This window comes from Neomonachus schauinslandi, chromosome 4, assembly GCF_002201575.2.
Source record: "Neomonachus schauinslandi chromosome 4, ASM220157v2, whole genome shotgun sequence".
Taxonomy (NCBI): domain Eukaryota; kingdom Metazoa; phylum Chordata; class Mammalia; order Carnivora; family Phocidae; genus Neomonachus; species Neomonachus schauinslandi.
This window is the reverse complement of record NC_058406.1, coordinates 11491211-11503360: the sequence shown is the minus strand read 5'-3', so window position 1 is coordinate 11503360 and position 12150 is coordinate 11491211. Positions and strand designations below refer to the sequence as shown.

General features: G+C 49.3%; 1 protein-coding gene across 1 annotated transcript in view; it reads left to right on the top strand.

Annotated features, from left to right (window-relative positions):
• FBXO42 (F-box protein 42) overlaps positions 1-4427 on the top strand; it is a 101626-nt gene extending 97199 nt beyond the window's left edge. The window contains exons 7-10 of the mRNA XM_021684062.2: positions 157-253; positions 731-787; positions 1481-1597; positions 2596-4427. Coding sequence (XP_021539737.1) covers positions 157-253; positions 731-787; positions 1481-1597; positions 2596-3711 — 1387 coding nt within the window. The 3' untranslated portion in view covers positions 3712-4427. The remainder of the gene's footprint in view (positions 1-156; positions 254-730; positions 788-1480; positions 1598-2595) is intronic.
• The last annotated feature ends 7723 nt before the right edge of the window (positions 4428-12150 follow it).

Here is a 12150-nt window from a genome sequence, read left to right as displayed (position 1 = left end):
CTCAGGGTCATGAGTTCAATCCCCATGTTGGGCATGGAGCCTACTTAAAAATAATAACTTAAAAAATAAATTAAATATAAATGTAACTTCATTTATATCATCTCTGTGGTCCCTGGGAGCTCCCAACTCCTTCAACCTTATTTCCTTATCTTATAGGAGCAACGATGTCTGGGTCCTTGACCTCGAGCAGTGGGCGTGGTCCAAGCCGAACATCTCCGGCCCCAGTCCTCATCCTCGAGGTGGCCAATCTCAGGTGCTCAGGAATTAAAATAACTATTCAGCAAACACTGTAGCATCTTCCAGTTAGGATGGGAAAGGGAGGAGGGAGTCAGGTAAGCTGCCAGCATGCATAAGCCAAAGAGACTTTGTCGTTCTTTTTTGCTGGTACTTATTTTTCAACTTCTAATGGGTTGTATTTATTTTTAGTGCCTTTATATTATGCCTCTCCCCAAAACATTTACTTTGCTGTTTCATTTCTCAAGAGAACCCTGCACTTTATGTACGCTCACGTTAATGTTTGATCAACAAGGAATATATCCATTCAGGTGAATCATCAGTAATTTGTTCACAAGGATCGGAATTGACATGGTTTTGGGAGAATGGAGAGTTTATGGTGACTGGAATACTCTAATTTGGGTTCTGGGTAGGCTATTTTCATATACCACTGACGCATAGGAGATCAGATGCCTGTGTCTCTGTAGGTTTATTTTAAATGTCTTCCTCTCCCCAGATTGTCATAGATGATGCAACTATCTTAATCCTTGGAGGGTGTGGCGGTCCCAATGCTGTGAGTATTGCTGGTGTGGCATTACAAGGCACATGCTGCTAAGGGTTCAAAACTTGCTCCCCGTCTCACCTTGTGAGCATGACGTCCTTTTTATTGAGAGAGTACCTTTTTCACTTTGGGTATATAGCCATGGTATTTTCTGGCCAAACTTGGCTCTTTTTCCTTTCTTTTCTTTCTTTTTTTTTTTCCTGTGGGGTGAGAGGTGCTTTAAATCAGAGACATTTGTCTCTTAAATATTCATATCTATATCTATATTCTACCTGCTCCCACTTCCTCTTTAGGCTGTAAGGTTTGCTGCTATCGTTTTTTTTCAAGGAAGGGTGGGACAGAAAAACAGGCTGCTAACTGCCAGAGTTTACATGGAATTTATTTAAGAATGCAGATTCAGGAAGTTGCGGATATGTATTATCTACCCTCTCCCCCACCAACACACTCAACACACACAACCAGAGGCAAAATTCAAAACCACTTACAATTGATTCCTGGGTTATAAGCACAATCGCATGTTCTGGGCCAGTGGTAGTGTGTGAATGAACGAGGGTATGAGTGAATGAGTGACCACAAATGTTGCTATTCTTTCTCAAGAGCCTGCACATTCTCTAGACCATACAGCACAGCTTTGGGATTCCCACTATGTGTATGTGTTGTGTAGTGTACCTCACCTGAGTCCTGGTGTTGGTCCTTCTCTTCTAGCTCTTCAAGGATGCTTGGTTATTGCACATGCACTCGGGCCCCTGGGCCTGGCAGCCACTCAAGGTAGAAAATGAAGACCATGGGGCCCCAGAACTGTGGTGCCACCCAGCTTGTCGGGTAAGCAGGGCACTGACTGTAAAGCCAAATTGGCTTGTCAGATTTCCAAGCAAATTTGTATGGAAATAAAAAACACCTTGATATCATAAAAGAAGTGGACATTAACCATTGCTCCTTGGGCATTGCTCATATGTGAACCTCTAGATGGGAAACCTATGTGAGCCCCATTGATCCCTTTTTTTTTTTTTTTTAAAGATTTTATTTATTTGACAGAGAGAGACAGGCAGAGAGGGAACACAAGCAGGGGGAGTGGGAGAGGGAGAAGCAGGCTTCCCGCGGAGCAGAGAGCCCGATGCGGGGCTCGATCCCAGGACCCCGGGACCATGACCTGAGCCGAAGGCAGACGCTTAACGACTGAGCCACCCAGGCGCCCCGATCCCTTTTTTTTTTCTTTTAAGTATATTTATTTATTTGAGACAGCATGCAGGGGAGGGGGGTGGGGTTGGGTAGGGCAGAGGGAGAGGAAGAAGCAGGCTCCCTCCTGAGCAGGGAGCCCACTTCAGGGCTCGATCCCAGGACCCCAGGATCATGACCTGAGCCAAAGTCAGAGGCTTAACCGACTGAGCCACCCAGGAGCCCCAAGTTTATTTATTTATGTAATCTCTATGCCGAGCGGTGGGGCTCAAACTCCTGACACCAAGATCAAGAGCTGCACGCTTCACTGACTGAGTCAGCAAGGAGCCCCCACTACTGATTTTTCGGTGCCAGCCTTAAGCATCTCTTTGTGAACCTTTCCTCAGGGTCCCCAAACAAAAACTGATTCCTCCCTCCACCCCACCCCTATCCTGCCGACATACTTCTAATGATAGCACTTGTCATGCTTTAGCCATATATTGTTCCTATGTCTGTCTCCCCTTCTAGCCTAGAAGGCAGACTACATTATTTTCATCTCTGTATCTCCAGTACCTACAGAATGCCTGGCCTGTCCTGGTGCTCATAATAAAATGTTTGATATTAAATGAATGATCAGAACTGAACACAGGTCTTTTGTCTTCCAGGTGGGGCAGTGTGTGGTGGTCTTCAGCCAGGCTCCCAGTGGGAGAGCCCCACTCAGCCCCAGTTTGAACTCCCGCCCATCACCTATCAGTGCCACTCCTCCAGCCCTGGTTCCTGAAACCCGAGAGTACCGCTCTCAGTCTCCAGTAAGGAATATGGATGAAGCCCCTTGTGTTAACGGCCGCTGGGGAACACTGAGGCCCAGAGCTCAAAGGCAGACCCCCTCAAGTTCCCGGGAAGGGAGCCTTTCCCCAGCCAGAGGAGATGGCTCTCCCATCCTCAACGGTGGGAATTTGTCTCCAGGAACAGCAGCTCTAGGTGGCTCTTCCTTGGACAGCCCTGTGCAGGCTGTATCTCCTAGCACTCCATCTACCACTGAAGGATATGACCTCAAAATGGGACTTTCTTTGGCCCCCCGACGAGGGTCACTACCGGATCAGAAAGATCTGAGGTTAGGATCAATAGATCTGAATTGGGATCTGAAACCCGCATCGAGTAGCAATCATATGGATGGTATGGACAACAGGACAGTTGGGGGAAGCATGAGACACCCTCCTGAACAGACAAATGGTGTGCACACCCCGCCACACGTGGCCAGTGCCCTTGCAGGAGCTGTCTCCCCAGGTGCCCTGCGTCGGAGCCTAGAAGCCATCAAAGCAATGTCATCCAAAGGCCCCTCAGCCTCCGCAGCACTAAGTCCTCCTCTGGGGTCTTCTCCAGGCTCTCCCGGGAGCCAGAACCTGAGCAGTGGAGAAACAGTGCCCATTCCCCGCCCAGGGCCTGCCCAAGGAGATGGACATTCCTTACCTCCCATTGCCCGCCGCCTGGGCCACCACCCTCCTCAGTCCCTAAATGTTGGCAAACCTTTGTACCAGAGTATGAACTGCAAGCCCATGCAGATGTACGTGCTAGACATTAAGGACACCAAGGAGAAGGGGCGGGTCAAATGGAAAGTATTTAACAGCAGTTCTGTGGTCGGACCTCCTGAAACCAGCCTGCATACAGTGGTCCAAGGCAGGGGTGAACTCATCATATTTGGAGGACTCATGGACAAGAAACAGAATGTGAAGTACTATCCAAAAACAAACGCCTTGTACTTTGTGCGAGCAAAGAGATAATGTGTTCTAAACCCCTTTCCCTTTCTGTGGCTTTTAATTTTCCAGCGTGCAAGCATTTGGACTGAGAATTGGGAAAACAAAGGACAGAATTACTCCCATAAACCAAAACCCCAATTCCCAGCCTCACTCACTCCAGGCTGGGATCAAATCTCCATTAAGAAAAAAATTATCTATAAATATATAAATATATATTCTATAGCCGGCTCTGTTTACAGAGAGGGAGCGGTCTCCGTCCTGGTTCAGGTAAATTTGTTGCTGTGTTTTAGCAGAGGCTGTGCTGCCTTTTTCTCCTTTGCTGGTAACTAGACCAAGAATTTAGGGAACAGACTAATGTCAGAACTTACCTAAAGCGACTGAAGAGCCCCCGTAAATCTTTATGTGGCCTTCTTGGAGTTAGAGAAAGAGCATGTGTAAGGTGCGCATGTGGGGCCTCCCGACCCACGAGCTCCAGGAGCTGGCAGGGTGAAAGGAGCCTGTAGAGAACTCCTCCTCTCTTCCTTTTAAAACCACACAGGACCGGTGCAGACTTCTCTTTGAGGTCATGCCGTCTGCCCTTGGGACTGAGGAAAGTTACCCAACCAGGAATTCTGTTCGTGTGTGTGCCAGGATCACCGTGAGGCCGCATTTACACAGAGACGCCTGTCCACCTAGTGTCCGCTGGTCTTTAGCGTGCTCCCTCCGTGTCTCAGAAAACATATTGGTGTCTGATTTTGGAATTTTCTGACAATCGTATTTGATTGCAAGTTGCCAAAAACCACATTTGTTCCCTTAAAACTTGATCCTCAGAAGCTGCCTTTTCCTTTTTTTTTTTTTTTTTGGCATATGTGGATTTTTTTTTTTTTTTTAAGCCCTAAAAGCTTTCTCACTTTCTGTTTCTTTTACAAAGCTAAGGTGCCTAGGGAAATCTCCTAGAGATATTTTTGGAACCCTTTCTCTGGTATCACTTAGGGGCCTGGTAGGGAATTCCAAGATGTCAGTATCATGAGAAATCCTTAAAGCATCAAAAAATACTGTTTTTTCCCTTTGGGCTTCTTTTTACTTCCAAAGCACGTTGGGCACACCCATCCATATTTATATACTGTGGAAAGTGATCCTGAAAGGGAATCCCAGTAATACTTCCTTCTAGAAGTGATTTCTGCCCTTGTGACATGCATTTTTCTGCCTGGCTGTTGACTACTGATTGGGTTGAGTGTCGGGTGCTTAGCTCTTTGATGCAAGGCTGACCTCGGGAGTGGCCCCTCCTTTGTGACTGTCTCTTTCACATGTGACCCAAATAAGGGTTGGGTTTTTATGTCACACCATTTCTGAGATAAAGTGCAACGAACTAGAGCATTTCTTTGGTTGTATAGGAAGTTACAAATTACCAGTCTCTAAACCATGGCCTGAGCCTAGAAGATGTTAGAGTAAGTCAAATGGCACCACTTTAATTTTTGGTAATTTCTCATCCGTGGAAAGATTTTTACTTTAGGATTTGAATTTTAAAACATTGCATTTCCCATCTTTCACACTCCCATTTTTCTTATTAGCATTTCCCAAGCACAAGCCTGCCTACAGCTGGCCTTGGGTCCTGGCTTCCGGCCAACACTTAGCAGTCTGTCTGATAAGTGTGTTTTCTCCTATTACATCATGTTGAATTCTTTCCCCTAGCCATTAGCTTTTACAATGTGGTCTTGGTGGGAAAGCCCCCCTGGTGCCAAGCCCAGGAAAGGGCCAGATCACAGGGAGAGGTCTGTGTTCCAGAAACTGTTCCCTTAGAGGACGAAACTACCATGTGCCTATTTACTATGGTGTCCACCTACCCCTAGCTCAGCACTTAGCTTGCTAGACACCTTGCTCCTGGGCTGTTGCTGGTCCTTCTTCGGCAAAGACTGTTAGATCATGTGGGGTCCTTACTCACAAGAGAAAGCTTAGCCTGTAAAATTAGGTATTACATTATTGCTATTGCTGAACCTTGTTTATGACATTGCATCTGTGCATGGACAGCATCCCCAAACTCAGTTCCTATTTAAATATAAAATATTTGGAAGCCTGAGAGTTCAGAATCTCAACTTTGTGACCATTCCCTTTGTCCTGTGTCCTCCCTCAGCCAGCTGTTGGCTTGTGGATTCCCTCTGTTTGCCCCAGACGGGCAGGCAGTGGAGGCGATGATGATGCCCTTGGGAAGTAACTGGCTCCTTGGAACTCCGTGGCACCCAGTATTACCGAGACTGCTTGGAACCAGACTGGGTTTACAGCTCCTTAGGAAAAATCTGCCTCCTCTGCACCTGGTGGTTTTGGTCTTGGTGGCTCCTGGGTGCTGTGGGCAGATACCTTAGGAGAACGACTCCACACAGTCAAGGTGGTCGTGTCCTCAGACCCTTGTGAAGCCATGCGTGCAGGGGAACTTCGGGTGTCCCACGTGCGGAGAGCGTCCGCCAGCACCCTGGGTGCTTCAGTGAGGGCACGTTTAACTACAGCTCTGGTTTGGACAGGATACCAATTTTGTCTTAACAATTCACTGAGAAAAATGAGACAAAAATTTCTTTGGCCTTCAGGAGCACCTAAATTAGCAAATATTTGTCAGTATTGAAGTATTTAAAATAAATTTTGTTTCTACTTGAAGCTTTAACCCCTTCCATTCCTGCAAGTGTGCCTTTGAGAGCCCCACTGTCACATGGACCTCCCCGGCCACCTTGGGGACCTCCTGTGAGAGTCTCGGTGTCTTCCTTCCCTCTTGGACAGAGCTTCTGTTTTCTCACCTTGCAGGCTGGGCAGCAGAGAGGGTTCTGTATTTCCGTTCACATTTCTACTCTTCTAAACATGGGTGGTGCGCTGCACAAACACCCCTTCACCCCCCCCCCCCACACACACAGTTCTGTATTTTAGGAGCACAAATTAGGTGTCAAAACAAGCTTAAATTTAGTTGTAAGGGTAATATTGGCCTTCCTCTCCTCCCAGCCCTCTGTGGATTGATCTGATTTTAATGTTTGAGTTTTATATCAAGAGCTAAAACCACGAACTATCCCAGGAACTGTGTTGGAACTCTCTAAAATGAAGAAGAGGACAACAAAAGAAAACCAACTTGAGAAGTCTTGACTTGGAAAACAGAAAGCCACCAGCTGATGGAGAACAGAAGGATACTTCTTTTCCTCTATCTTTCTGGGTTTCCTTCTGCTTTGCTTCTTTGCTTCCCCTTAAAAGTGATGTTCCTGTGGGTTTGTCTGTCCTTGTCCTTGTGGTGATCCTGGCATGGTGATGTGCTCTGCTTTGCATTGTCTGTGCTTTCTTACCAGCGCACAAGTCAGTGGGGAGGATCTGAACACACCCAGGGGCAAGGAAGCCGAACTTTGAGGCCTGCGTCCCGGGCAGCCTCCCCACGAACTGCAGAAGGCATGTTCTGCATGGTCACCAGTAAGTGGCTCCCTCTCACTGTTCATTGTCATATGAGAGTAACCCTTAGGCCTTGGCTCCACCCTTGCTCTCTTTCCTCGCTCTGCTCCCTTCCCACCAACCAGGGTTCATGTCAGTGCACACCCGTCGTGCCCTGGCGAAGCTGGTGCTGTGAGTGATGTTTCCCATACAACTCAGGGGTCCCCGATGGCTTACCCTGAGATGGTCATTTTAGGCACGTAACAGTGTAGGAATGAAAAGTGGACTTCATTGATATTTAAATCTGTCAATTTCATTTTTTGTTAAGGTTTTCCCCAATGACTTTTTAGCAATTTAACAAATAAAACAAAATGGACAGAATTGTCTTAACTGTTTTATTAGTAGAAAGGAAGAAACAACCTTAATGGAGAGCAGTTGAGGTTGGAGATTGAAGTTGGAAGCGAGGTAGTTGGAAAACTTGCCCTCCTGCTCTAGGAGGGTTGTGTTTTGGGGTAGAGGTGGAGAGTTGCCCTTTCCCAGGGGGCAGCTCTATTTAATAATAAAGCAACTCTCCGTCATGCTTGAAGGACTTGGCATTTCAGAGCCTCAGGTACCACCCTGTGGTGGAGACCCAAGGGAGGTGATGAGCTTGGAGCAGAGGCCCAGGGACCAGGACAACAACCACATCATTCCTGGCCTCCTAAGCAGAGAGGTCACAGGGCCCCAGGATCTTGAAACAGCATAGCAAATGGTGGTTAGAAACATAGGCCTGAAGCCCTTAGAGACCTATGTTCTAATCCTGCCTTCCCCTGCTTACTGCTTAACCTTGGATACAAGTTTCCTCATCTGTAAATATAGTTGTTTCTGTCTTAAAGGATTATGGGGATTAACTGAGGTTGTATATGAAAGCACTAGGCACAGCGCCTGGCACATGGTAAGTGCTCAGTAGATGGTGGCTATTATTTATAATGAACCCTTGAAGACAGGATCAGGAAGGAAAGAGCTGGGCTCACTGTGTACATTGTTACAAGCATGCCCCTGGTAAGGATTATGCGTGTCTGTGGTTGTCTGGGTCATCTTTTAGATGTCAGCGTGAGAACCTCTGAGGCTTTTGCCTCTCGAGAGCAGTAAGTAGCAGCTGCTGCCATAAATCAGGTCAGAATTGTCTCATTGTTTAATCTCCCTTTTGGACTTTAATTCCTTGGTTTGCTAGTTGAATTCTGCTTCTGGCACATAAGGTGTTCTTCTGCCTGGATTCAAGGGCACACTTAGTTGGCTCCCAGTCTGGAAGTGTCAGTTGGGGACTGACGACATGAGTCTGCCCAGTGGCGTGGGGGCTTGGGAGGAGACAGGCACCACAAGGGTAGGGGGCTGCCCCAGTGCTGAAGCCACTTGCTGACTGTGTGCCAGTTTCTTATACCCATGGGTCTTTGTGCCAAGCACCATTATGTTCTTTTCGTTCAGCGCGTACTGTGTACTGACTTTGTCCCAGGCTCAGGTGCTATGAGCCTGCAGCTCTCATCCTATCTGCACATTTGTGTTTCCCAAGCTGTGGCATGAAACTTCATTTCTAACAGCATGTAGTCTGATGCTGTCTATTCCGTTTCCTATACTTTGAGAGACACAGCAAACTAGAACTTTCCTGAGGAAGGGTCCTGGGTGCAAAGGGTGCAGCGCCATGTGCTGGCTGCTACTGAGTTGGCAAGAGGTAGAATGACTGTTTTGTATTCTTTTACAGTTGCCCTTGTGGAAGGGTTGGACGTGCTCATTGTGGGTCTGTTGGGCTGAACAAGGTCCAGTGGGTAGAAGGTCTGGAAAAGAGATTTCTACCTTGTTGGGAAGAACTCTGTTATGGTCAGAGCTATATGTATCAGATAGAACCAGTTCGGCACTGTTGGGGGAATTCAGGCATTGCCTGGGCAGTCTGTGGAATGTTGTAGAGGAGGCAGTGCTTGGTGGGTCGGGTGCCAGGGCTGATCCGTGGTCCTGGGGAAGGAGGCAAGCATCAGTGCCTGGGGAGGGCCCCCACATGCCCAGCCTTCAGGATGGGTTGGCCTGTAAGCCTCCCAGACAGCGTCCTGATGCAGTCTGTCCCTGCCACCGGCCATGCTCCTAACCACTGATGAGCATGCTCCTACTCCAGAGATGACCTGAACATGAAGACAGCAACATGATCAGCCTCAGGTCAGAGGGTGTATGGGAGCAGAGAAGAGGGGATGTGCCGATTTCGGGAGAACCCTTCAAGTCAAGGAGAACACAGCTCAGAGAAGATCCACGATTCCCCCAAGGCCTGGCAGGAGGCAGCAGCCACTGCCTTCCCATGCAGGCCTAGCACAAGATTCCCGGGCCACTCCTCTGGGTATTGACGGGCCAGAGGCCCGTGCACATTTAGTCTAAATGACAGCTCCTAGCCAGGGGAAGGGCAGCTCCACACTGCCCTTTCTCCTTCCCAGGCCTTTACCGCTCTTCTTCAGCGGGCTCTGTGGGCAGGCAGCGCCGGAATCACTGACTCAGACAAGGAGACCAAGGCCTTGTACTTGTCACTACCCTCAGTGAGCCCTGCAGCCGGAGGCTTTGCCTCCCATCACCCTCATCTGGGAACCTGTGAAAGGCTAGCCTCCAGCAGGACAGGCGGCGTCACCTCAAAATCTTGCAGGCTGGTCAGCTGGTGGTGCTGCCACGGGGGAACGGTGTTCACCCTTGCTCCTCTGTGCCTTCCCACCTCCCCAGAGACCGGGGAGCATCCCCAGCTCCGGTCCGCCTTCTGCCCTCTCTGGCCATAACTGTCCCCTCCCCGCTACGATATACCACTGCCAACAGCGGTCCAGAGCTCTTGTAGATGCTCTGCGAGGTCGTGATTCCACCGTTGCTGGAAGTGCTCAAGCAGAGATTGATAACTTGCATGGGAAGGGATGACAAAACTGATGTAAGCATCAGATCAAGAATGGGACCAAGGGGCCCCTCCATGCCCTTTCAACTCAGAAAGGGCTTCCTAGAGAGGCTGCAGGACAGGGACATGGACTGACTTTCAACCAGAAAAGACCTTGGTTCAAAAGCTGGTACTGTCACTTTGGGCTGAGACAAGTTATCCCACAACTCAAGGGCTGAAAGGGCACGTAGGAGCCCCTTGACCCCATCCGAGGCTTAGTTTTATCACTAACATGGCAGCAATGCAGCTAGCCTCACAGGTTAGCAGTTTAGCTGGATCCGCAGTAACTGTGGAATGAGTGCGCTTCCCTAAAAGACCACTTGGGGGCACCCTGTGAAAGGCTTTGCGTCCTGGGCACTCTGTGAGAAGCTGTCTTCAGAGGGAAACTGAATGGGCTGGAGGAGGAAAATGCCCATTTCTCCCCTCCCTCCATTGGTAAAACCTGGGTAGGACCCCATCCCTGGCCTCTGCCACATTTCTGAGCACCACCCCCGGGCTGGCCCCCTGCCCTCTCTGCCCCAGCCCCCAGCTGTGGGAAAGCCAGTTTTCCCCACCGGGCTGGGCTCTGGGCCCAGGCCCTGTCAGCATGCACAAAGCTGAGCTGATGTTAGAAGAAAATGCCTAAGAGGCCTGGCAGTGTGTGCCATTTCCCCACCAGGGAACCTGTCTGCCCACCCACTGCAGGGAAGAGAAAGGGCTGGGAGCCAGGCCTTACCAGGCAGAAACCTGGAAGGAAGAAGGAAGCTCCTGCCCACCCATCAGCAAGGCCAAGAGAGCCCAGCACTACCCTGAGGATCATTCATTCTCAGCACACCTTTCCCTGAGCAGGTACTGACCCTTGAGGTGCTGGGACACAGATGGCTGAAAAAAGGCCTGCCCCTAGAGTTGCTCACAGCCTCATCACAAACCAGAGAGGTGTCACATTAGGCTGAACAAAGGTGACAAATCCTGAGCTTCAGAAGCCAAAGACGGTCTAGGTACCAGACTAAAAAGATACGAAGGAGATCGAGAACTGTAACCAACATAGCCAGTCAGGCAGGAGAGTTGTTGAGAAGCCAGAAAGAGCTAAAAGATGGGTTTCTCCGTGCCCCAGCCTCACCCCACTGAACTGAGGCAAGGGGCAAATGAGAATAAAGCCTTTCTGGGGGATCCCACGCCTGGCCTGGGGCAGTCAATAATGCAGGATGTTGGCAGGCCTCTAGGCCTCACACTGGGAAAGACTGACTCGCTGTGGTCCAGGAAAGGTGCAGAGAAGCTGTGGGAGGTCTGGCATATCCAGAAGGGCTGGTATTTGGAGCCGAGGGCAGTGCAGAGTGATCCGTATGGATTTGATGACCAGGGGTCATCCCCTCAGATGTAGTAGGGAAAGAAGCTTACGACCAGAAGCCACAGTGGGAGGAGAGGCCAGCATAGATGGGGCCGTGGCAGAATTATGGAAGAGAGTTCTCCCTGGAACAGGAGGCCCACAAAGGTCCAGAACAGAGGACATCCAAGGAATGGGTGCCTCCCTCCCCAGACATGCTTTCCTGGCATTTGGGTAGGCCCTCCTACACATTGAACATGAGCCCCAGGGCCAGAGGAGGGGGAGATGAGAAGAAACAACCTTGAGGAGATTGAGTTTAAACTGTAGAGAATGAGAAGTCAACTGAATTCAAGTTCACCGGGAAATTATTGGATTAAAATGACTGCAGACAGATTAAATCAAGTCAGGAAACAAAGTTCTGTTTCAGTGAAGGTAAAAGCTTGTGCTTGCTCCAGTTGGAAGGAAAGAAATCAGATAAAGTGCTAGGGAATCGCAAGAACTAAGGGTGAGAGGTGCTGTGGCCAGTGCCAGAGGGAGAAAGGAGAAGGGTATTCCAGTAGAGGGACTAGCCTTCGCAAAGGCACGGAAATCCAAGTGTGACCAGCCCTTCCGGAACCTTGAGAAGGTCAGTGTGACCCTTGAGAAGGTCAGTGCACAGGGCAGAACTGGAGAATGCATTGGAGATGGGGATGAGAGGCAGGCAGGAGTGGGGTCTGGACCAGAGAGGATGTTTAAATGTATAGGGAGAAAACTCAGCCCCTGATGGCTGACTGGATAGAGAGAAGAGGAGGCCGGCGCTCACCCCTGCGTTAATGTAATGCTGTGTGCCAGACCCTCCCTGTGGAGTTGACATTTCAGT